The sequence below is a fragment of the Miniopterus schreibersii genome (assembly GCF_964146895.1).
Source record: "Miniopterus schreibersii genome assembly, chromosome: 3".
NCBI lineage: Eukaryota > Metazoa > Chordata > Mammalia > Chiroptera > Miniopteridae > Miniopterus > Miniopterus schreibersii.
Genome location: NC_138103.1, coordinates 93,929,795 through 93,954,793, shown reverse-complemented (window position 1 = coordinate 93,954,793; position 24,999 = coordinate 93,929,795). Strand labels below are relative to the sequence as shown.

The window sequence follows — 24,999 nt, the reverse complement described above, 5'->3', positions numbered from 1 at the left end:
GCAACCTGGACATGTGCCTTGGCTGGGAATCGAACCCTGACCTCTTGGTTCATGGGTCAGCGCTCAACCACTGATCCCCGCCAGCTGGGCCAAAAAGTTTATTTATTAATACCTGTGTTAAGTAGAACTGCTATTTCAGTTAGTTGTAAGTTTTTACAAAATATTACTTTGGAAATATGTGGAAAGCATCTGGGATGGGGTAGTAATTTATATAGATGTTATATTTTGTTCAATTGGTAATAAGAATTTTACCCCTTTTGGCAAGAAGAAATTGCTGGCATCTAATTTACAGTTAACTTTAACCTACTTTTTCTAGCTTTCCAGGGTGTTGGTACAGCAACTACAGGCATACCTTGGAAATATTATTGTGGGTTTGGTTCCAGACCAGCGCAGTAAAGTGAATACTATAAGTGGTTTTATCCTTCTAATTTTCTGATATCTCTTTTTCTATTTAGCCCCCAAAGCAGGTTATAGCCAAGGTGCAACTCAATATACACAAGCCCAGCAAACTCGACAAGTGACAGCCATAAAACCAGCGACACCAAGTCCAGCTACCACTACTTTCTCCATTTATCCTGTATCTTCTACCGTACAGCCAGTAGCAGCTGCAGCTACTGTGGTGCCATCCTACACCCAGAGTGCTACTTACAGTACCACAGCAGTTACTTATTCTGGTAAGACTGATAAACAGTGTTTAAATAAAGATATTAGAAAGAGACTTTCCTCCCACCGAGCTATAAACTTCTTGAAGATAAGGACCAAATGTCCAACCTTGTACTTCCTTTAAACCCCCATAACGCCTAGTATGTGGTGAGGAAATACTTGGTGATTGACTTACACTTACATATAAAATGAAGATAAATGTTTTCTAGGTTTGTGAGATGTGCATTATTTGTAAATATGTATGTGTGAACCTACCTTTATTAGCAGAATTTATTGAATTTAAATTCATAACATTTCACTTGGCCTTTTATAATTATGTAACATTATCTTTGTTTTATTTTGTTTATAAGGTACATCTTATTCAGGTTATGAAGCAGCAGTGTATTCAGCTGCATCCTCCTACTACCAACAGCAGCAGCAGCAACAGAAGCAGGCAGCAGCAGCAGCTGCTGCTGCTGCTGCAACAGCTGCCTGGACAGGGACCACCTTTACTAAAAAAGCACCATTCCAAAATAAGCAACTGAAACCAAAACAGCCTCCCAAACCACCCCAGATTCACTATTGCGATGTTTGTAAGATCAGCTGTGCTGGACCACAGGTACTTACTTGTATGTTTCACCACAAGTCTTCAGTGGTGGTTTTTAATAGTTAAGTATAGTTGATATTGTAACTCTTGCGCCTGCAAAGGTTTCCATTTTCTTTCCTCTTAGCTTTTAGCTAAGGCATACATAGTTCACTAAATGCCATTTTGGAAAAGGTATTTGTATTAAGACATAAGAATTTCATTAAGAACAAACTGTAAAAATGATTATGAATGAAAATGGAAAATGGGCAAATTGAGCTTTTTTCAAGAAGGATACTTTGCTCTTTAAATAAAACTTAAATATAGTGTAAAAGTTTTATATTTGAATTCATTGGGATTTGGGGAAAGATTGAATTTTTATTTCTTTTTTAGCATTTAAAACTTGCATTTTAAAGCTTTCATACAAAATTCTTGATTTCACTAGCTCTTCTTCAAGGTCCGTACTTGAGTGTATGTATAGAATTTTACAGCTGAAAAACAATGATCATAGAGATAATTGTTTACATATTGCATTAAAGATGAAAGGACTTTGTCAAACGTATTATTTTTTGGAGCATATAACTAGCAGGAAAAATTGTCTTTCTGGAATTTTAAAATTCCTTAAAGTAAGTTCTAATCTACAATTTTGGGGATAACATTTCTAATGAGACTAACGTTTATATATGTTTTATATATAATCTTCTTCATGAGGGAATAGGAATTTGGGGAACAAGAAAGTATAGGGAAGTGTCTTTCAAAAATATCAACTAATGAAGCATGCAGAACCTTTATTCCCCCCCCCCATTTTTTTGATTTTTTTTTTTTTTTCCTTCTGGTTGCACCTTAAAATACATGATTTAGGCATGAGTCTGTTTAAAATCTAATTAGTTAATACTTTCCTTAATAGTGTCTAGTTTTTATATAAAAATGTGATAAGCAGTTTGGTAGGTAATAGGTATATTATTTGATTTAGACCAGATTTTGACTCTAATTGTTTCTTCCACTTAGATCTGTCTCTCACTCCTGCCCCATTTGTGTATGTTCTTTATAAGTTACCAGCATTCCCTGAATTACATCAACTTAAGGAATATTTTAATATGTGGCTAGTTACATAAAACCTTTTTTCTCCCTATTTTGAGTGTCATAGGAAATGGTTTCATTATGATTGCATGGTTGGAGGAGAGGGGACAGGTGAGGAATCTTTACAGTGACTGGGATTAAACATGAAAAGGAACAAGGATGTTGTTCTTAGTATTTGAGGAGTATATCCTACTCTATGGTGGCTTTTTAGAGAGGACGATGCTCTGAGTGGCAAATGTAAACCTAAGAGATTTATTGAATATGTGGCACCCATATATAGAAGGATAGAACATGGCTCTAGGGTGATAGGTTAACAGCAGTATTTAGAATGAGTATATATAAGGCTCACCGTTGATTTGGGGTATCTGAATGGCTACACAAGAACAGGCCAAGGATACTTCTGCAAGTCAGATGCAGTGCCTTAAGGAGTTAATGAAGTGAGCCTTAGAGAAAAATATCATTGAGATTATGTGTTAGAGTTTAGGTGTGAACATAAGGAGGGAGAGTAGTTGGTTCAGGTTTAAGCTTCCATAGTTTCAGTCCTGGCTCTGACTGGGCAGGTCCGAGACCTTAACTCCTTTGGGCTTTTGTTTCTTCACTTCTATAATAGGGACTTATCCTAAATAATTGAGTCTTTACCTGCTTCACGGACCACTTCAGACTGCCACAGATGAGAGAAGAATCAAATGGCAGAGTCCTAGGTCTCCCCTTTTGTTTCAAAAACAGCAATTGTCCTTACTTGTGCATAATATTTATTTACTTATTTACTTATTTATTTATTTATATTGATTTCAGGGAGAGGGAGAGAGAGAAACATCAGTGATGAGAAAGAATCATTGATTGGCTGTCTCCTGCATGCCCCCTACTGGTGATGGAGCTGGCAACCCTGGCGTGTGCCCTGAACTGTGACCTCCTGGTTCATGGGTCGACACTCAACCACTGAGCCACAATGGCTGGGTGCAGATTATTTACAGAAAGTATTCTCTTGTTTAAAACTTAGAAAATTATTATTTTAGGTAATCTCTAAAGTTCCATCCAGCTCTGAAATTCTGTGATGAATATATAATTTTATGCTAATCATGTCTATCTTTAAAATATGAAAGAGCCAGCAGTCCATATTTACTTCCTCTCACTTTAATAAATCTGCCTTTTTTTTTTTTTTTAACATATCTTATTGATTTCAGAGAGAGGAAAGGAGGGGGGGAGAGAGAGAGATAGAAATATCAATGATGAGAGAGTCATTGATCGGCTGCCTAGCCTGCAACCCGGGCATGTGCCCTGACTGGGAATCGAACCCTGATCTCCTGGATCCTAGGTCAATGCTCAGCCGCTGAGCCACGCCTGGCCGGGCAATCTGCCTTCTTAATTGTCTGCATTTAAGACCATTTTTAAATATATAATTTCATTATTTTGTTGACTAGTATTACAATAATTTTTTTCTTAATTATAATTCTCACTGTTTTATTTTAAATAGGGTTTTATTTAGGGTGGCAAGACTTTTACATGAAAGTGCACTCTGAGTTAATTTTATAAATAAACATCTGTTTGTGAAGAGTCTTGTTACCATACAGGAACTATTTTTCCCTCTCATGATGTAGATACATCCCCCCACCCCCTTGCCATCTTAATCCTGCCATTAATTTCTTTGTGGAATGATCACTGTCTAGTATTCTTTATTCAACATTATACATAAGCATTTAGTAAAAGATACAAATTCTTTTTTGTTTTTTTGGTTTTTTTAGTTTTTATTAATTGATTGATTTTTGAGAGAGAAAGACATTGATTTGTTGTTCTACCCATTCACACAACTCATTGGCTGATTCCTGCATGTGCCCTGACTGGGATCCAACCCACAACCTTGATGCATTGGGACAACACTATAACCAACTGTGCTGCCCAGCCAGGGCAAGATACAAATTCTTGAAACCAAAAAGTCAGTTACCTAATATTGATATTGTGGATATATGTGAAAGTCCTTTGCAAATCGAAGTGTTAGACAAATGTATTCTTTTTTTTCTTTTTCTTTTTTAATATATCTTTATTGATTTTTCAGAGAGAGGAAAAGAGAGGGAGAGAGAGATAGAAACATCAATGATGAGAGAGTCATTGATTGAGCCCACAACCCGGGCATGTGCCCTGACCAGGAATCGAACCCTGATCGCCTGAATCCTAGGTCGACGCTCAACCGCTGAGCCACGTCCGGCCGGGCGACAAATGTATTCTTGATAAACAAGGTGCAGAGAACCACAGATGTATCACATGTGTAGAGCGTCCCATGTGCTTTTCTTAAATTGCTTTTAAAATTGTTTCGTGCTTATTTTTTAAATGAGTATTAGAGATTTGAGAATTGAATAACTTTAAATGATTTTGTATCTAGAAAATTAATAAAACAAAATTTATCCTTTTTGTTTGAAACAGACTTACAAAGAACATTTAGAAGGACAGAAACATAAAAAAAAAGAAGCCGCATTGAAAGCCTCACAAAATACCAGCAGCAGCAACAACTCTACTCGTGGGACTCAAAATCAGTTACGTTGTGAGCTCTGTGATGTGTCTTGTACAGGAGCAGATGCATATGCTGCCCACATTCGTGGTGCTAAGCATCAGAAAGTAGGTGTTTTTTCCCCACACACCCTTATGTCTTACTCTGTTTTCTTTTACTTTTTCAGTAGGGAGTGGGGGGAGGTGTAAAGTAAAAGTGGCTCCAAAACTTTCAGTGTGTTATAAGCCTTGTTTATGTGCTACTATATTTATATATAAAGGCGACACCAAATAATCATTGCTTAGACTAGAAACCTTCCCCCCCCCCCTTTTTAAAAAAATGTATTGTTACTGATTTCAGAGAGAGGAAGAGAAAGAGAGATAGAAACATCAGTGATGGAGAGAGTCATTGATCGGCTGCCTCTTGCATGCTCCCCACTGAGGATCCAACCCACAACCTGGGCATGTGCCCTGATGGGGAATCAAGCCACAATCCCTTGGATCATATGCCTAGCCACTGAGGTTGATGCCCAGCCACTGAACCATGCCGGCTGGGCTAGAGACCTTTCTTTTAATCTGGATCATTCTACCAATTAGAAAATTGTATATTTTCCTCCTTTTGTCATGCTTAAGTCTAGGTTGGTATGCATGTGGCCAAGTCATTTCATCTTTCTCTGCCTTAAGTTTCCTCACTGGTAATAGATGGAATATGTATCCCTATCTATTTCACAGAGATTATTTGGAAAGTAATGAGTTTGTATATGAAAATATACAACAAAAAATACAGTTTAATTTTATGTCTCTTAGACAAAAATCTACAGTTTTCTAACAAATAAATGTGTTTTTATTTTGTAGGTGGTTAAATTACACACAAAACTTGGTAAACCCATTCCTTCAACAGAACCAAATGTTGTTAGCCAAGCTACTGCTTCAACAGCTGTGTCTGTTTCAAAACCGACTGCCTCTCCTTCAAGCATTGCAGCAAGCAATTGTACTGTGAATACTTCATCAATTGCAACTTCCTCAGTGAAAGGTCTTACAACTACAGGAAATTCATCTCTTAATAGCACATCCAACACTAAAGTATCAGCAGTGCCTACAAGTATGGCTGCCAAGAAGACATCTACACCCAAAATAAACTTTGTTGGCAAGTACTGAAGATTCTTTATGGTTTTCCTAACTCCGTCAAAGTAACATTTCTCTTCCAGTCCAGGACTAACCCTTCTGCTTATGCTCTTGTACCCATATCCTCCCTTCTTCTCTAGGACTTTGGTGAATCACATATCTCTTGGTTTTTTACCTTGAATTTTTGGTCCTCTAATGGTTTCTTCTCCTCTTCAGCCATGCAGGTATACCTTTATCTTTCATAGTCTTAAATTTAAAAAAAAAATGTTTTCGCATTCCTGTTATCCTCTCAAGCTGCTAACCTAATTCTTTCTTTCGCTACTTCTCTACTTCTTATCCAGTCCTCAGTCAGTTATAGTGTTTCCACTCTACCCTTTTCTGAAACTGCTTTCAGGAGTCACCAAAGACCTGATTGCCAAATTCAGTGGCCAGTTTTTAATTTCATCCTATTGACCTTTCTAATATTTGACACTGTTGACTGCTATACCATAGACCTTAAGATATGTCTTTATTTCTCTATTTATTGTCTGTCTACCCACTCCTTTCTCAGGTATCTTGATTTGTTCTCCTTCCTTCATGTTCACTAAATGGTGGTGTTCCTAAGATTCTGATTTTGTTCTCATCTTACTCTACTCACCCAGTATTCATTTAAAATATTTTGTGAAAACTCTAACCCCCATCTGAGTCTAGAGCCGTATTTTAGGTATCCCCAGTCATTACCTGTACAGCCTACTAGTGCCTCATTCTAACCTATTGTCTCATTATAAGAGTACCATGAAATGACCTCATAAAATGGCTGCCTTTTCACTTGGAAAATTTTACTGACATTATTTTTTCCTATTTATTGCCTCCTCTAGTTCTTTACCTAGTTCTTTTGTTTCTATTACTACAATATTTCTGTGCCCCAAGAAAATGTCTTCTTCATAGCCACTGCCTTGTTTTTAGGCTTCAAAGTCTGCTCCTCAGAGCTTTATCTCTTATTGCATCCAGTCTCTCCAACACTTATCAAAGTCATTTTGTGAAAATACTTTTCAAATTATGTTAGACTCCTGATTAAAAGTTTTCAGTGTCATTCCCCTTGGTATAGGAAAAAACCTCTATATTCCTTAATTATGTCATCCAAGGCCATTCACATTCTGGCTCCTGCCTCATATGTCATCATCTCTACTAGGTAGTAATTCATAGTGATTTACTGAATCTTTCTTAAGTTTACTATAGTCTTTAAGTTCGTGTTGTGCTTTTCTTTTACATGCTGTTCTTTTTGTTTAGACAGTATTCTCTTCTTTCTGCCTGGCCACTTCATACTTGTTACTCTCCTTTCAAAGCCCAGTCCAAGTGTCACACCCTTGGTGAAGCCTTTTCTAACTGGATCAGGTTAAAGGGTAGTGGCCTCTTTGCTTTACATTCATACAGTACTTTTTTCATACTTATTACAGCCCTTATCACATTGTATTATAATTACTTGTATCTTCCCTTAATTGTTGGCACATCAAAAGCAACTACATTGTAATATAGTAATATTCTTACTATATTACCAAAATGTAGGACAGTGTCCAGTTCCCTTGGCAAAGAACTAGGGATACAAACACGAATAAGGCTTAGACCCTACCTTTTTAGGTACTTGGTGTTATGGGAGCCATAGTGGGGATGGAGAGGATCATTGGATATTGGGTGGTGGAGAAGGGGAAAACCCAGGCGTGTGTTTTATTAATAAGATAAAAAAGCCAAGTGGTTTATGTGGTTCTTCAAATTTCTCATCTATTATATGTCAAGCAAGGGTTTGACTCTTAGTAGAAAAGGTAATTTTATCTGAAGTGTTTGTTGTGTCAGGTTATAAAGAAAGTTAAAATTACTGTAATTCTTTTATGCTTTTCTAGGTGGTAATAAGCTGCAATCAACAGGAAATAAAACAGAAGACTTAAAAGGAACTGAATGTATTAAAAGCACTCCTGTCACTTCTGTACAGATTCCAGAAGTAAAGCCAGACACAGTGTCAGAATCAGTCACACCTGCATCTCTTGCTGCTTTGCAGAGTGATGTGCAGCCAGTGGGCCATGATTACGTGGAGGAGGTATTGATTAAAGAATACCATTGCTGTGAGATTAGATAAAGGGAAAAGGAGTGTCACTTTGTTGTAGGCATGTTTTACATGTAAAATTAAATTATATTCAGTTATATTTTGAATTTAGGTTACTTATGAAGGAATGTCAAAGGGATCTTTTTAAGGGTTTTAAAACGCACACTCTTTAAGCCTAAATGACATCACAATATTTTGTTATCTCTTTCCCTGCTAAAACCATCGCTGTGGTGTAAAGCAGCCCTCCATTGATTTCGTAGGCATTCCTGTATCTTTCACCTGTCCTGAACATAAAAATTTAGAAAATCATGAGCACCAAAAATTTTAACAAAGCCAATATTTCTTTTATTGAACATTTACTTAGTTTCGTGTGTAAAATAAGGGTTGTTAATTTAAAAGACACTGTTTATTTGGTTTTTCAAGCTGATTAGAAAACTATTCCTGTTTTATAGACAAGTAAACTCAGTAGATGGAGGAGTGAGGAAACATCAGAGTGTCTTGATATAAATATTTGCTGTTAGTAGAAAGACTAATAGAATGATGTAGCACTATTCTTTACTCTTTATTTTAGAACGTATGTAAGTTCTATGAACTTCACTGTTTATATCTGTAAAATTTGGCTCCTCCCCCAACAAAGTTGTGAAGAGTAAATGAAATAAAGTACCTGGCATGTAGGTTTTTGGTAAATACTTGTTCCTTTATCCTCTTCCTCATCAGGGTATGTTGGGTTCTTTGTTTACAAGGTGGAAACTGGTCTATGCAGCTTTTAAGTAGTTCACACCCAATTTTAATTTAAAAGAGTAAGATTTGGTTATCTGAAAAAGTATATACCTCCAGAACACCAATCTCCAACTATAATAGTTAACTAAGTAATCCTAAACTTCAGATAGATGCATTCAAAGCCAGTCTTTAAAGCTTGCCCTAACAATTTGAACATAGTATTCATCATAAACTTCTTAGTAACATTCTAGTCTCTTGTCTTCCTAACTGGTTGTACAGTTAGAAAAAATTGACATTGATTTTCCATAAAGTTACATGTATAAAGTCTTAAGCTTTGTAGAAATTTGTATACCAAAATAATATCTTTAATCATCTTTATCTTCATCTCCAACAACAGTACCTAGTATTCAGTAACTATTTATTAGAGAATTTATGTATTCTAATTGCATTTAAATGTTTACATATAGACAAAAGTATTAAATTACAGTTAATTACAAAAGCAAATACATGCTAACATGTATGCTAATGCTCCACAGTTTAAAAATTCTTTGTTTTTAGAGATCATCCTTTTTAAAAATTTTAGACATTGCCCTTTTTTTCCTTCTTCACTTCAAACTCTAATTTTTCACAACATTACTTATCAGAGAATCTGGGAGGCCATTTAAATGAAATCTTCAACTGTAACATTCCCATTATGATTCTTGGATTTTTTCCCCCACATCAAGGTACGAAATGATGAGGGAAAAGTAATTCGATTCCATTGTAAATTATGCGAGTGCAGCTTTAATGATCCCAATGCTAAGGAAATGCACTTAAAAGGGCGAAGACACAGACTTCAATACAAAGTGAGTAAAAATTTCAGCTTTTTTAATGTTTTAGACAGCTTGGAACATTCTAGATATAAAACAAAGCATCTAAGCTAACTCACTGAATCCATGAATTCCTACTCTAAGATTAGCATACTCAGTCTCACTTAGATTCTGATGTTTGTTTTTTACTGATTAGTTTGTTATACTTAGGTAAGAGATTATAACCATATTTCATCATTCACAGTGATTGTAGCTAAGTGGTAACATTGCTTGGATCAAGTAATCATGTAAAGATAATTCTTTCACATAATAAAGTGTTTTGAAAGAAGTGTCAGGTCTCCATTTGCCAACTTTATCTTGGTAGAATTCGCACTAACATGAATTTTGAGATAAGGAATTCTTCATTGAAAACACTTCAAGCGTTAAGGTAAATAATACATACTGTATGTAAAGTTTTTAATTAGACAACTAATCTAATGCATTAGATCCATGTTTTTTCTCTTATAAACACGGGGTGAAAATTAAAATAGTCTGTTAAAGGGCAATACTTTTTTATGAAAAGAAACTTTCTTTTTTTAAGAAACTTTTTAATATCACACTCAGACATTTAGAATCATCTGTTTACAAAAAAATAAAGTTGAATATCCATTAGTCTCCTAAGGATCTCTTCTATTGGTCAGCACTAAGCCATGTAGTTTTTACAAACTGAGTAAGTAATTTGAAACTTGGAAAATTAAGAATTTTGGGGGTGGGAGGGGAAAATGAATGTTTTATTAATGTATTCTGAATCTTTCCTCTGATTCAATTTCTATGCTGAATTTACTCTTATATAATAGGAAATTTGCAACTAAAAAGCCTCTGTGATGAAAGAATATGTGGGATTGTATGATTTTTAAAATGTGTAGATTGTTGAAGGGGGGTGCTAGTTTTTGAAATGTCTTGTCTATATTAACAGAAAAAAGTCAATCCAGATTTGCAAGTAGAAGTAAAGCCCAGTATTCGAGCAAGAAAGATTCAAGAAGAGAAAATGAGGAAGCAAATGCAGAAGGAGGAGTATTGGCGAAGACGAGAAGAAGAAGAACGCTGGAGAATGGAAATGAGGTAATAGCTTTAACTTTTAGTAGCATGATAAGTGGTTCAGCCTTTCTTTAAAAAAAAGGGGGGGGGGTATTCTGAGTATGGGACTCCCATTCAAAGCAATCCAGATTTACTTAGTGTACTTTTAATTTTCAGTTTTCAGGAAGGTCATAGGTAAGTTATTGGCTATTCTAATATTTGACCATGGCCTTGGGAGTAGGAATTATGTGGTTAAGTGGTATCTTGTATGTATTAAATATATGAAGAAATAGTTTAATGTTATAAATAAATGCCTCAGTTTAAAACAAGCAAAGTAGAACATTTGGCTACATGCTAAAAATATTGAATATAAGATTTGGGAGAGCCTGGCCTGCGTGGCTCAGTGGTTGAGCATCAACCTATGATCCAGGAGATGGCGACTCTATTCTCGGTAAGGGCACATGCCCGGGTTTCAGCCCGATCCCCAGCAGGGGATGTGCAGGAGACAGCCCATCAGTGACTCTCTCATCATTGATTTTTCTGTCTCTCTCCCTCTCTTTTCCTCTCTCTGAAATCAATAAAGACATACTAAAAAAAAAGATTTGGTAGAGTCTAGACATCTTAGTGTTTTTTTAAAAGAAAGTTAGAGGCCATAGGGAAAGAGAAATGAGAAACATCTTCCATAGAGATCTTCATTTTAAGGGACATACCTTTAAATGGTACAATTCACATATATTCACTTGTACAGCCATCACCACAATCAGTTTTAGAACATTTTCATCACCTCCCCTAAAAAACCCAAGAATCAATTAACAACCACTGCCTATTTTCCCCCCAACCCCTCCCTCTACCCCTAGGCAACCACTAATGCACTTCTCTTTCTGGATATTTGCCTATTCTGGAGATTTCATATAAATGGAATCATACAATAGTTGCTATTTTTTGTCTGGCTATTTTCACTTAGCATAATGGTTTCAAGGTTTATGCATGTTATTGTATATGTCAGTACTTCATTCCTTTTTATGGTTGTACCACATTTTGTTCATCAATTGATGGACATTTGTATTGTTTCCACTTTGGGGCTATCATGAATACTGCTGCTATGAGTATTTGTGTGCCAATTTTAAAATGTAATTTCAAAAACTATGAACAGAAACATAATATATGCATATTTTATAACCCACTTTTTTCATTTACATATCAACTTTTTAAAAAATTAAGCCAGACCCTGGATGGTGTGCTCGGTAGTTTCGATCATCAGCCTGTGCACCAGAGGGTCGCTGGTTCAATTCCTGGTCAAGGGCACGTACCTCGGTTCTGCAGGTTTGCTCCCTGCCCCTATTTGGGGCACATGTGAGAGGCAACCAGTCAAGTAACTATATTTCTTCCCCAGAATCATGAGAATGACATTGTTTTATATTTTTGCAAATCTCTTTAATGTCTGACTTAAAAAAGAAGGCAGCATAGGCCAGCCAGGCATGGCTTAGCGGTTGAGCATCAACCTAGGATCCAGGAGATCGAGGTTCGATTCCTGGTAAGGGAACATGCCTGGGTTGCGGGCTCCATCCCCAGCTGGGGGCGTGCAGGAGGCAGCCAATCAGTGATGACTCTCATCATTGATGTTTCTCTCTCTAGCCCTCTTCCTCTGTCTGGAATTAATAAAGATATATTTTTTAAAAATAAATAAAAGGCAGCATAATTCTCATATCTACATCTATGTTCAGTATGTCATGATACCACATTTTGCCTCTGGATAATTCCATTTTACACTCATAGGAGAATGAGAATGGAAAAGGCAAAATAAATGTATTAACATTATTATGAAAGTAATTTTGAAGTTAGTGATCCCTTGAAGGGGTCTCAGGGGCCATCTGGGGTTCTTGGATCACACTTCAAGAACTGCTGCTATAACTTATTTAAATCTCTGCCAGTGGGCCCTGTCTGGTATGGCTCAGTAGGTTGGGCGTCTTCCTGTGCACGAGGAGGTTACTGTTTCAGTTCCCAGTCAGGGCACATGCCTGGGTTTCGGGCATCCCGGTGGGGGATGTGCAGGAGGCAGCTGATCAATGTTGCACTCTCACATCAATGTTTCTCTCTCTCTTTCCCTCTCCCTTCCTCACTCTCTAAAAATCAATAAACTATTCTTTAAAAAAAAAATTTCTGCTAATGAGAGAGTGAAATATGAAAACCATTTGTGTTTGTATGACTTGCAAATTGAATTTTTATTTCATGCCTGACTACTTATATTTCTTCTGTGGTAAATTGCCCATTTATCTTTCTGCCTACTTACCTGTTGACTCATATAGACATTTATGTTGTAGATATTAAGTCATTATTAACACGTTACTTTTAAATAATTTTTATTCTCGTTTGTGTATTGATTTTTTTAAAATGTATTTAAATCTACCAGTCACATTCTTTATGAAGTTTCTTCCTTTGCCATGCTTTGGAAATTCTTCTCTATTCCTACATTATGCAGTTATTTTCTCTTCGCTGATATATTGTTTATTTATTTAAGCACCTACATGTACCTGAAGCACTCGGCATTGAGTGTGAATTGGTAAACAATGGATAAAGTTCCCTGCCCTTATTTAACTTTTTTAGTAATAACTGTTTGAAACTGGAATGAACATAATTTATCAAAGCCTTCAAGCTATTTTTATTCATTTTCTCTCAAGGCCTAAATAACATTGACAGTGTTGTCCTAAGTTGGATGACCTAAAAAAAAGCACTGCTTATTCCCAATCTGGCAAAATTGGTAATTTCTACAGTGCTACTTGAGAAGCATACCTCTCACATTTTGTATTAAATAAATTTGTCTACTAAAAGCTTATTGTTAACAAAAATTTTCTTTAAAGACATGATTTCCCTTAGGAGTTACTGTTATCTAGTTTGAAGCTGAAAGTGAGAATAGCGCTGAAAGAGTAAGATGATGAAAAGAAGTTAGATTCTGTAAGTGTTGACCATTAAAGCAGAGACTGTCTACTAGTTGTCCACAGTTGAGGTTCAGCCCATGGGTGTTTTATTTGGTATACATGGTATTTTAAAATCTGAACTAACACTTAAAGGCCAACCTCAACCTTTAAAAGACACTTAAAAACATTAGAATCCTGGTGACCTTGGGATTACATATATTACCTTACAGCAATAATTAATAGGAGCCAAGTCACAGCTGTTGTCTCTAGCCAGAACATGTGACTTGGTACTTTTACCATAGTCTCCATCACTCGTAATATTCCCAGGAATGAGACAGGATGTGAGTTGCCATTTATCATTGTCTTGTACTGTTGTTCCTCATAGTAGAGAAATGTCTTTGTTTTTACCTGTATCATAAATGGGAAAATTAAAGGTAGTTTTAAGAGGTTCTCTCTAAGGAAAAACTAGGAGAGAACACATTTCTTTGGATTCATGAAGAAATTCCTAAATGTTTGCTTTGGATCTTCTACATACACACATATTGGTCTGGACACTTTAGGGAGGCATTTAAGTTGACAATTTCTCCCTTAAAGAGGGAGCAGTTGGAAGGAACCGAGGATTCCAGTGCTTGTTCTGTCAACTTTGACCGCAGACTGTGAAATTTTGTTTTGCTTTTCTCCCTGTATTCTCACCTTCTCTTTTCACTTCTATTCACTCCCATTTGCTTCTAAATGAAAGCAAATAAGGGAAAGTCAGTTACAGTAGGGAAAAAAGGAAGGCGTCATCAAGGCTGATTTGAGGTTCTAATAGCTTTTTATGTGATTGTTTATGTCATTTTCCTGCAGGCTTGTAATGCCCCTCTCTGTGTTTTAGACGCTATGAAGAGGACATGTACTGGAGAAGGATGGAGGAAGAGCAGCACCACTGGGACGATCGCCGCCGAATGCCCGACGGTGGCTATCCTCACGGTCCCCCTGGCCCGCTAGGCCTCCTCGGAGTCCGACCAGGCATGCCGCCTCAGCCACAGGGGCCTGCAGTGAGTGTCCACTTCGTTCATGTGGGGGGACAGTGTAAGGCTGGTTCAGCATTAGAAGATAACAGTTTTGGGGGGCCAATTCTTAAACTTAATAATCTCATCATCTTGCTATAAATTCATCTGCTTTAGAATTTTTTCTCCTTTTATTACAAGTTCTCAGTGCCTGTCTTTACGTATAAAGGCTTCATAGAATTTCCATGAGTCTTTTCTTTCAGTATAAGCTAAATGGGAATAGAGCTTCTTTGTCAACATAAGAGATTGTCTTGCCTTTGTTGTTTAGATTAGATTAGCAGGAACTGATTTATCTTTCCATTACCAGTGGTTTAGAATATTTTTTCCCTCTTCAAATCCTGACCATCTAAAACCTACTACTACTTCTGAACTGAGTGCAAGATAAGGGGTAGTACATAAGTAGTTCAAGATTAGCACCACAGTTGATGTATTAGGAAAATTCTAGGAAATATCTACATCTTAGAGTTTGTGTTCTGTGGAATCTGGGTAAAAGGAGAGACATCTAGGGTGTGAGGAACATTTCATAGAAGTTCAGACTACAGAAAACAAAAGGATCTTTTTGTTGGTTTTATTTTCTAGAGAACACTTAGAAGAAAACAGCAAATTCCTCCTTTTTAACCTATTCTCTTGCTCATTTGTGTTTACACAGAATAAGCATCAGTGAAACATTATAAGCAAAAAATATTTTCCGAATCACTGGTTTTTATAAATTTTTTTTTTCCCCAAACATATCTTTATTGATTTCAAAGAGAGGGAAGGAAGAGGGAGAGAGAGAGAGAGAGAAACATCAATGATAAGAGAGTCATTGATCGGCTGCCTAGCCCGCAACCGGGGCATGTGCCCTGACCGGGCATCGAACCCCTATCTCCTGGATCCTAGGTCGATGCTCAACCGCTGAGCCACGCCTGGCCAGGCAGAATCACTGGTTTTTAAAATTGAGTAAAAAAGTATTATAACTTGAAATGGTGTGTGTTATAATTTTACTTGTTTTGAGGCAAAGTATGTATTTTACGAAGTATAATTTTCCATAGTTGTTTTTTTTTTACTGAAATGGAAAAAAGAAGATAATTTTAAATGGACATTTTGCATAATTGACTTTGTTATTGAGAAGATAGAATGAAAATATGTGTATTTTAGAAATCATAGGTTACTTTTGCTTAAGAAACTTTTTTTTAAATGAAGTAACTTTTTTTTCTGTAGCCTTTACGTCGTCCTGACTCATCCGATGACCGTTATGTAATGACAAAACATGCAACCATTTACCCAACTGAAGAGGAATTACAGGCAGTTCAGAAAATTGTTTCTATCACTGAACGTGCTTTAAAACTTGTTTCAGACAGTTTGTCTGAACATGAGAAGAGCAAGAGCAAAGAGGGAGATGATAAAAAAGAGGGAGGTAAAGACAGGTGTGTCTTCAAAGTTATGTTCTTTGTATATTTTTGCTTTTCCTTACATGGCCTTACACTTGAAATAAAAGTTACAAAGACTGAAACTCTGGTGTGAATCTACATGCTTATCATGCTTGGGTATCTGATGTATTCAACTGCTTTTTGCTAAAATGAGAAATACTCAATTTCATACAGTCTCCAACCTTGTAAATTTACACATTTAGTTTAAGTTTATATAAAACTATTTTTATATACCTGTGATGCTCTCAACAATAAAGACAAACTTTAAAAGAAAAAATAATAATAAAAAATAAAAGATGTTTTAAAAAAAACAAAAACTATTTTTAGTCCATTTTCAAAGCTGCGTTTGTAGTTTTCGAATTGCATTCATTTGCTGTTCAGTTTTTATTGATTGCTTCTGTCCCACATTCAGTCTTTGTTTTAGCAACTTCTTTTTCCTTAATGCATTGACCATAAAGCATGAATAAACCCAAGGTTTAGCAACATCTTTCCAGTTTTGCATTATGACCTTTTAACTTTTCATGGTCCCTTTATTTGGAAATATTTTTGTATTATATCAGTAATGACTCTTACTCTAATTTGTAAAATGTGACACAGAAATGTTAATGTTCTATGTTTTTCAGTTGTCCCTGTGAGAACGTAACTCTTGACTTATTTATCGATTTTCTATATAAATGAAAGGTCCTTCCAAATATTGAATGTTTTTATACTGTAGTTGATGAAAAATTTAATAGTACAGAAAGTTATTCAATTTACTATTGTGTGTTCAGAGACTATCATTGTTCTGGCTGAAAAGAGAAATGTCATAACTTGATTTTACTGCAGAGCTTTAAAAGGAGTTTTGCGTGTGGGAGTATTGGCAAAAGGATTACTTCTCCGAGGAGATAGAAATGTCAACCTTGTTTTGCTATGCTCAGAGAAACCTTCAAAGACATTATTAAGCCGTATTGCAGAAAACCTACCTAAACAGCTTGCGGTAAGTATTATGGAAATGTTCATTTTTACCCCTTGCCTGGTTCAGAAGTTTTTGGCAGAACTAACTGTGCTTCAGCTTAAACCTAAGCCAGCCCTTAAAATTTTGGCTTTACTTTCCATGTTGAGTTTTATTCTTGGTTGTGCAAATTGATAGAGCTATCTTCTACTTTGTCTTTTTAGGTTTTATAGTGCTTGTATATGGCATGAAGCCATCTTAGGGATTTATTTTAAAATGTAAAATTGCATGTCCTATTTATGTTCTTTTTCCAAGATTTGAATCATCCGAGAGAAAGTGATTTTTTTAAACAAAGACCATGTATAGCAAGCTTAAATTTTTAAAAATCATGAACCTCTTGCCTACTTACTTGAATGCATGTTTTTAATAAAATATGATAAAGTAATAGTCTTTCTGATTTGAATTTCCCCAGTTTTATTGTAGTTATTTTTAGTTTTCTACATGTTATAATGGTAAGAATTACTTCTCTGGTGTCCATTGAGTCATGGCACAATACACAATTAATAGAATATCTCCTTTTGGTCCTACAAATGCAATGTGTTTTTTTCAATTTTGAATTTTTAAAAGTTTTATACATTAACTTGTTAGAATCTAAGGCTGAGATTTAAACTAAAGATTCCTTGAGTAATTTAATGTATAAAACTTATTTCAAAATCTAGCAATTTAATTAGGCATTCTAAATCCAAGAATTGACATTTTATTGGTAATGTGTATTGTAATGAATCAGAACAAATAGTACCTGACCACAGCAAAGCAACTAATAGCAAAGGAATGATGAAGCATGCTATTGAGCTTAAGTTCTGACAACTCTGGCACTTACTGTTGTTTGCTTTGTATTACTGTTGTTCCAGATACGAAGTTTTTAAGTATTAGGAGCCAGCAGAATTGGCATTGTCTACTTCTTACCTCTCTGTTGAGGCTGCTAGGACAGTGAGGAGAGCAAAGACGTTTGAGGACCTTGAAAGAATTGTGTAAACTTACAAGAAACATCTTGATCCTAATTGTGGTGCTTATTAGTAAAACCACAAAGCAGGAAATGTTGTATATTAACTAAATAATTAACAGTTAAAGTGAAAAGCAGAATATTCTTTCCAAATCATTCTGTACTTATTGTACAAGTGGATAAGCAAGAGAAATAGAATTCATCATCATCATCGTCATAGTTAACATTTATATAATACTTATTGTGTACCAGGTAGGCACTGTTTTAAGTGCTTCATATAGTTAATTCACTTAATCCTCCAGTGATCCTATAGGATAGAATTACTGTCCTATTTTATAGAAACAGGTATAAGGGAATTCAAAGAATTCTAAAAGGAAAGTGGAGCGATAGTTTAATGATATTTTCATTTAATGCAAGGCTTCTCAAGGGGAGTAGATATGACCTAGTCCTTATAAAATGCTTATGGTAGTGAGAAAATGAAAGAGCTGTGATGAATCAGCTTTGTCTGATAACGTAAAAGGTCCAACTAATTTCTTATACTCTTCATTTATATAGGTTATAAGTCCTGAGAAGTATGACATAAAATGCGCTGTGTCTGAAGCGGCAATAATTTTGAATTCATGTGTGGAACCCAAAATGCAAGTCACTATCACCCTAACATCTCCAATTATTCGAGAAGAGAACATGAGGGAAGGAGGTTGGAAAGCCATTAAACATTCTACTTTTCTATTAACTTTTTTTTTTTCCATTTACCTACTCTTTAAGATGGCATTAAGCCCTAGAAGGCAACATGCTGGCATTACATATGAATTTGATAGATTTGATTTAAACATAGCAACCAGTTTTACTTAAGATTATTTCCCCGAAAGTAAATGCTCTTTTTAGTAATGTACTTTTATATAAAACACTCATGGTATTATTGATTTTCTTGATTTTTTTTTTTTTCTTTTCTTGCTAACCTCAGATTTCTGGAAAAAAAAAGTTCAAAATTATTCTTACCGACATAGTCACGACACATGAAAAAATTAAATGTTGCTTCTAAGGGGCCACAAATTTAACTTCTTTTAAGAAGTTCTTGTTCTTGCCTTGTCTTAGAAAAAAAGACAAGAGTTTCAGAAGTAAAATTGGTTAAACACTCATAAGTTATATTTTTAGAGACATTGTTATATGTGTGATCATGGATTTGGCTTGTCCTGTGGTAAAAATATTTCTAGTTCTCTGAGGTTGTTCTTTGGTTTGGAGCGCTTTTGTAAATGCAGAGTATCCTGTTGCACGTAGATTTGGGCATTTGACCCCACTATTATACTAGAGGTACTGAAAAATAAATGGTGTAGCTGTAGTTAGTGAGTTATAGTACAATTCAGGATTTACTTTACAATTATAGAATATGAAATCCTGCTGGTGCCAGCAATGTTGCTTTAGGGACTGTTCTGTAACATTTTCAAAGCTTCAAAAGCTTAAGCCAAAAAGCATGGTCAGTGTCTGCCATATGTTGGTTCTGTTGTTTTATGGGTCAGATAAAATTTACTTTGTTTCCTTTCATGTTGTTTTTGTACATCCTAACTTGTTGATTATGGAGTTATAGTCTACACTAGTATTTCTTTGTGATACATACAGGAGAAAAAAAATACTATATATTGAATATTGAAATTTGTCTAAAATAGCATCAGTAGGCTCTCAATTACTGTCAATTTAAATTTGTTTTCTTACAGCAAAGCAATTTTTTTTAAGGCACTGGGCTTTCTACAACCCAGAAAAAGAACATTTTATTTCAAACATCATTGGGAGACTTGTCTAATTTTGCATACTTTGTGTATACACCATATCAGGACTTGTGTGTTCTATAAGCTTTGCATCTTAAAAATAAATGAATTTTATGTAAAGAATCTTTTATATGAACATGAATTTTCACTCAAGGCCTGGCCATGGATATTACTGGAAAAGCAGTTCCTGAGTCAATCTGGTCAATTCATATGCAGCATATGACTCTTGGGATTGGGGGAGGAAAAAATCTTCTAACATAATATAAGTAAAAGTTGCTATATTTAGGATGAAATTATTCTTGTATAACCTTTTAACTTTATTTCAGAGCATATTTTGTCCAATTATATTTAGCCTGTTTAATTTGTGCTGTATCAAGTCACTTTATGTTGCAAAAGTCTAAAGTCAATGGTATCATATTTGTAGTAGAGTGTTTAATAACCTATCCCTTTTAAAGGAAACAAAATTATATTTTTGTCTGACCCAGACTTGATTTAGAATTATTGTTCTGAATTTCATAAATATTATGTTGAGAGAAATGATCAGTCCAAAGTTGAAAGATTATCCTTCAAGACACTGAGCTGAAAAGTTGGATGTGCAAAATGTAGAAACATTGATAGTGTTCCTTGCTGCAGATAACTGCAGTAAACCATGTCTTTAGCTTCATTATGAAGATTGCTTCTTTCTTGCTGCAGAATAACGGTATGTATTGTCTCACTGCAGCTCCCAATGCTCTGTGTCTTAAAATCATTTAAAGCCTATAGCTTGCTTTGGGGAGTTAGTACAGGGGGTAAGGAAGGCTTTGCCGGAAGAGCGATTGTAAATCATGAGACTTGCGCATAGTGTGGTAACCTCGTTAATGCATATGGTCCTATTTAATGCCAAAAATTATTTAAAGGAAATTATTAAACTGCCCAAATAACTGTTAAACGCATGATAGAGCTATTTTATGGTACTGTGTTTGACAGTTAAATATTAAGTAAACGTTTAATTGACTTGAAGCTTGAAATGTTCAAAATGCTCTAACCCTTGCTACATAGTGTTTTCTGCAGCAAGTCAAGTATTGTGTGTGTTTTTTCCCACCTGTAGCTTATCAGGCCCGGTCCAAAGCCTTCTAGCAGAGGGGATTGATTCCTGTCAGGGGTTGCTGCCAAGACATCGGAAGGATTTTTGACCAAGGTTTTCAAAAGCTCAGTGTCACACCTGCCATTTGATTAAGAAGAGATTTTGGATGCAGAGCCTGGCATTTATTGTCCTTTGTGTGGCTGTCTTGTTTTGTCTTTGTGTCTTCTAGATTTGAGCAGTGTTCACACTAGTTTTTAAATGGTTGGGTGGATTATATATTTTACATAACCATGTTAATATATTCCCATTAACTTTTAATCATAAAATAGTGTGGACACAGCATGTTTTCTAACTGGTGATTAACCCCTTAAATTTTATAAAATACATTCTTATAGGTTAAGAATTTTCCTTTTTTAAATAAATTTACTGACTTTTTTGTTTTGTTTTAACTGGGTATTAGGCAACAAGTATGATTTTAGTACAGTATATCTAAGGGGTTAATCTGCTTGAAATATAAAATGGGTGCAAAAATCCACACTCTCAATCTGAGAGAAATTTTCTAGCTCTTAATTTGTTTTTAAATTGCAATAGGTGTCTTGGCATCTTTGAAATTATATCATTAACATTTTCAAAGTTATGAATGCTTATATGCAAAAAGGAAATTTTTCTTACATATTGGAGGAAATAACATTCTGAATTAACATTAGAAATTTCAGAAACATTTTTAGAAAGAGATTGCACATTGTCACCTATTTGCGTTCTAGCTTTAGCAAATAATGTAAATAATTAGGGACATGAAAAGAGGGTCTTTCCGCATGTTCTGTAACCCTGCTTTGAGGAGTGCGGGTTTTTTTGTTGTTCTTTCTTTTTTCCTTCCTTTTTTCTTCCACAGTTAGCTGTGCTTTCCTGTGTTTCTTATCTCAGAATAGCCCATTTCTTACGTTCAATATATTTCTGGATTCGGTAGTTGTTCTTGCAGGTTTTGAGATTATTACTTTTAAAAAATAATATTTTTGTCTTGATATTTTCCTCTTTTTAAAAAAAAAAAAATATCTTGATTTCAGAGAGAGGAAGGGAGAGGGAGAAACATAGAAAAATCACTGATGAGTCATTGATCGGCTGCCTCCTGCAGGCTCCCACTGGGGATCAAGCCCACAACCCGGGCATGTGCCCTGACTGGGAATCGAACCACTACCTCCTGGATCCTAGGTCGATGCTCAACCGCTGAGCCACGCCTGGCCAAGCGATATTTCCTTTTGAGAACCCAGATTCCTCTTAGTGTTCATTCTCACAAAACCATATAGTGTTCTTTTATTATCTGTAAGTCTCCCTTCTAAACTGTCTTCTGAAAAATCTGTGCCATCTGATTATTGAGGAGTAGGAACTAACAACAGTATGAGCATATAGTCCAGACCGAGCATAGAATTTTGTATGTTATCTATTCAAAATATGGACAAGGATCTCTTAAGAGTTCTGAATGGTCATATAAAATATGCAGTCAAGTAACTTGCCCAGAGTTGCAGTAGTACTCTTAAAATAAAATCATCTTTAACTTTTTCTTTTATCACATATTCTTTTTCCCTCATCCATTTGGCACCCTGAATGATTTATTACATTATATCCTAACTGTCCCATAATTTTGGTGTTCTTTTGCCAGAAGACTTAAATTGAATAGATTACTTGCCGGTATATAATTTCCCTGTAATTTAGAAAATATTTATACGGTTAAAATCACCAAGAGTTGTGAATTTGATGGACTTAATTGCTATTTATTTGTGAATAGTTTGATTAGCAAACTGTTATATTTAAACACATTTTACATATATATGTTTAGGTGAATATAAAGCTGGCCTTCCAGCTACTTTCGTGAATATAAAGTTAACTACTTGTCCTGGTTTAGGTTCAGATTTCCTTCTCAAGTTTTATGTAGCTCATTTATGTTTTAATATAATAATCTGATTAAAATCAATTATAACCTTAGACCTTATATTTATCATCAAAGTGTTCTGCTTACTCCATCTCTTCTATTTCTGTGCTTACTCTTTAACCATGCTAGTTCCTTTTGCCATTTTCTGTTACCCATTGTTTATCTCTAGTTATTTGGAACACTTTATGGGAACTTTGAGTTTTAAAAGGCATTTCTCATATTTCCTTACAATTAATCCCCTTGTGGAAGAGAAAGTATTAAACTCTTAGAAATGCCCATTTTTGCCTCTTTATTTTTTTCTATGGTTATTACTGTGTTGTCATTCCATATTTATCATTAATTTTTTGCTATATTAGCTCCAAAATAACCTATGGCCATTTAAAATACTGAACAAACTCAGTAGTGTATTGTACATTCTCATTTATTAAGGTGGATTTTTGTGGTCCCTCTTGTCTTGTCATCTTTGTGCTGGTGCGCTGTGTCCAGTAATCCTTCCTTTTTATTTTATTTTGGTGGGTAGGGTTTATATTCTCAGAAATTATCATATTTCTGAATTAAGAGTTTAAGTCTCCTTTTGACCGTCGTGTTGGAATATGTAAATTTGTTGAAAATAATTCCCTGGGTACGTTAAAGTGTTGATCAACTCTCAAATGGCTCGTGTGACACTGATGCTACTTTAAGGAAGTGTCTTGCTCACCTGGTCAAACACCCATTCCTCACTGCATTTTGCCAATTCAATCCATTTTAGATGTAACCTCGGGTATGGTGAAAGACCCACCGGACGTCTTGGACAGGCAAAAATGCCTTGACGCTCTGGCTGCTCTACGCCACGCTAAGTGGTTCCAGGTTCGGAACATCATTTTACTTTTTTATTGTAGCCTTATGAGAGAGTAGTTCAGTACAACATGTTTAACTGTGTTTAAACATTTCAAAAGATTGCCCAAGCAACACTATTTTAAATTAAATTTCAGAAAATATGTTAACATAGAAAGCTGGTTTTGAAGATCTGCATATTGCAGTTACTATTAATTTGACAATGAACTTAGGTTTTGGGGGTGTTTTGTAGTTTGGGTTATTTTATTTTTATTTTTATAGCTATATTTAAAGTTGACTTGTTTAGGAACATCACATGTTTGTGTATATATATTATATTCCATAAGGCTGCAGATTAACTTTGCTTTAAATAATGGAATATGTGTTTAAAGCTTTGTGTATAGTTTTAAGATTCCCCCCCCCCCCTTCTCTAAGTTAATAAGTGTAGGGAGTGAAAGGTGAGGAAGCAGCTGTTTGGTTTAGTGACTTTGCAGTCATGCAAAGGCACAGAAGGGAAACCAAACAGATTTCCTTAACCTTTCAGTCCCTAGACAAACTTTTTAGCTCTTTACTTTTTCTTTTATTTCTAATGTAGGCAGATTTTTTTTAAGTTTATTGATTTAAATGATTACAGGTCAAGGTTCACAGGGTATCAAGAAATATTATTCTTGTATAATCTGTTTACTTTGACCTAAAATACCAGCTTTTAAATACTAACCCTGGCATAAAATATTGCTGTAAATGGCAGCTCATTGAATCCAATGTCAAGTGTGATTATTTTTGTTTTATTTTTATCTGAGCTTCCATTGAACAGTGGTATTTTAACTTTTTTTCATCAAGGGATATTTGTAGTATTTCTAAGATTAATTCAATTGGTTTTTGTGTTGCTCTCAAGGCTAGAGCTAATGGTCTGCAATCCTGTGTGATTATCATACGTATTCTCCGGGACCTTTGTCAGCGAGTTCCAACTTGGTCTGATTTTCCAAGCTGGGTAAGTAGTGTGTAACTATATGGTGTCAAAAATGAACATTTAGGAAATACTTTTGCAGTTCTTATAATTTCATCTTATACTTTATTTTCATTTCCTAAATACAGTTTCCTCTTCTAGTGAGAAATCCTGGGGGAGTTAGGGTTTTTAATTTTTTGAGAATTTAGTATTTAAAGAACTACACTTGATGGGGTTTTATTTTGTCTTTTCCTTTCCTTTTTTTGTTGGTCTCACAGTGACAGCAGTTATTAATTGGCTTTTACTATATAGCAGTACAAAAGACTAAAAATGAGCTATTAATCTCCCTTTGCAGGGTTAATTTCAGAGAGAGGAATAGAGAGGGAGAGAGAGAAATATCAGTGATGAGACAGAGTCATTGATTGGCTGCCTCATGTATGATCCCTGCTGGGGATCGAGCCCGAAAACGGGGCATGTGCCCTGACCAGGAATTGAACTGCGATCTCCTGGATCCTAGGTCAGTGCTCAACTGCTGAGCCATGCCAGCCAGGCAAGGTTAGGAATTTGAAAAATTTAGAAATAAACATTATTCAGAAATAATATATGT

At 35.3% G+C, this 24,999-nt stretch overlaps 1 protein-coding gene across 4 annotated transcripts in view; it reads left to right on the top strand.

Moving 5' to 3' along the window:
- ZFR (zinc finger RNA binding protein) overlaps positions 1 to 24,999 on the top strand; it is a 69,662-nt gene that overhangs the window by 29,104 nt on the left and 15,559 nt on the right. For 2 of the 4 annotated variants that reach the window (XM_081131234.1, XM_081131233.1), the window contains 13 exons: positions 456 to 674; positions 1,014 to 1,261; positions 4,724 to 4,915; positions 5,642 to 5,933; positions 7,789 to 7,982; positions 9,434 to 9,553; positions 10,473 to 10,618; positions 14,363 to 14,525; positions 15,738 to 15,943; positions 16,772 to 16,922; positions 18,436 to 18,577; positions 23,382 to 23,479; positions 24,342 to 24,437. In XM_081131234.1, coding sequence (XP_080987360.1) covers positions 456 to 674; positions 1,014 to 1,261; positions 4,724 to 4,915; positions 5,642 to 5,933; positions 7,789 to 7,982; positions 9,434 to 9,553; positions 10,473 to 10,618; positions 14,363 to 14,525; positions 15,738 to 15,943; positions 16,772 to 16,922; positions 18,436 to 18,577; positions 23,382 to 23,479; positions 24,342 to 24,437 — 2,267 coding nt within the window. The remainder of the gene's footprint in view (positions 1 to 455; positions 675 to 1,013; positions 1,262 to 4,723; positions 4,916 to 5,641; positions 5,934 to 7,788; positions 7,983 to 9,433; positions 9,554 to 10,472; positions 10,619 to 14,362; positions 14,526 to 15,737; positions 15,944 to 16,771; positions 16,923 to 18,435; positions 18,578 to 23,381; positions 23,480 to 24,341; positions 24,438 to 24,999) is intronic. The other 2 variants (XR_013998372.1, XR_013998373.1) reach the window with 1 other exon arrangement.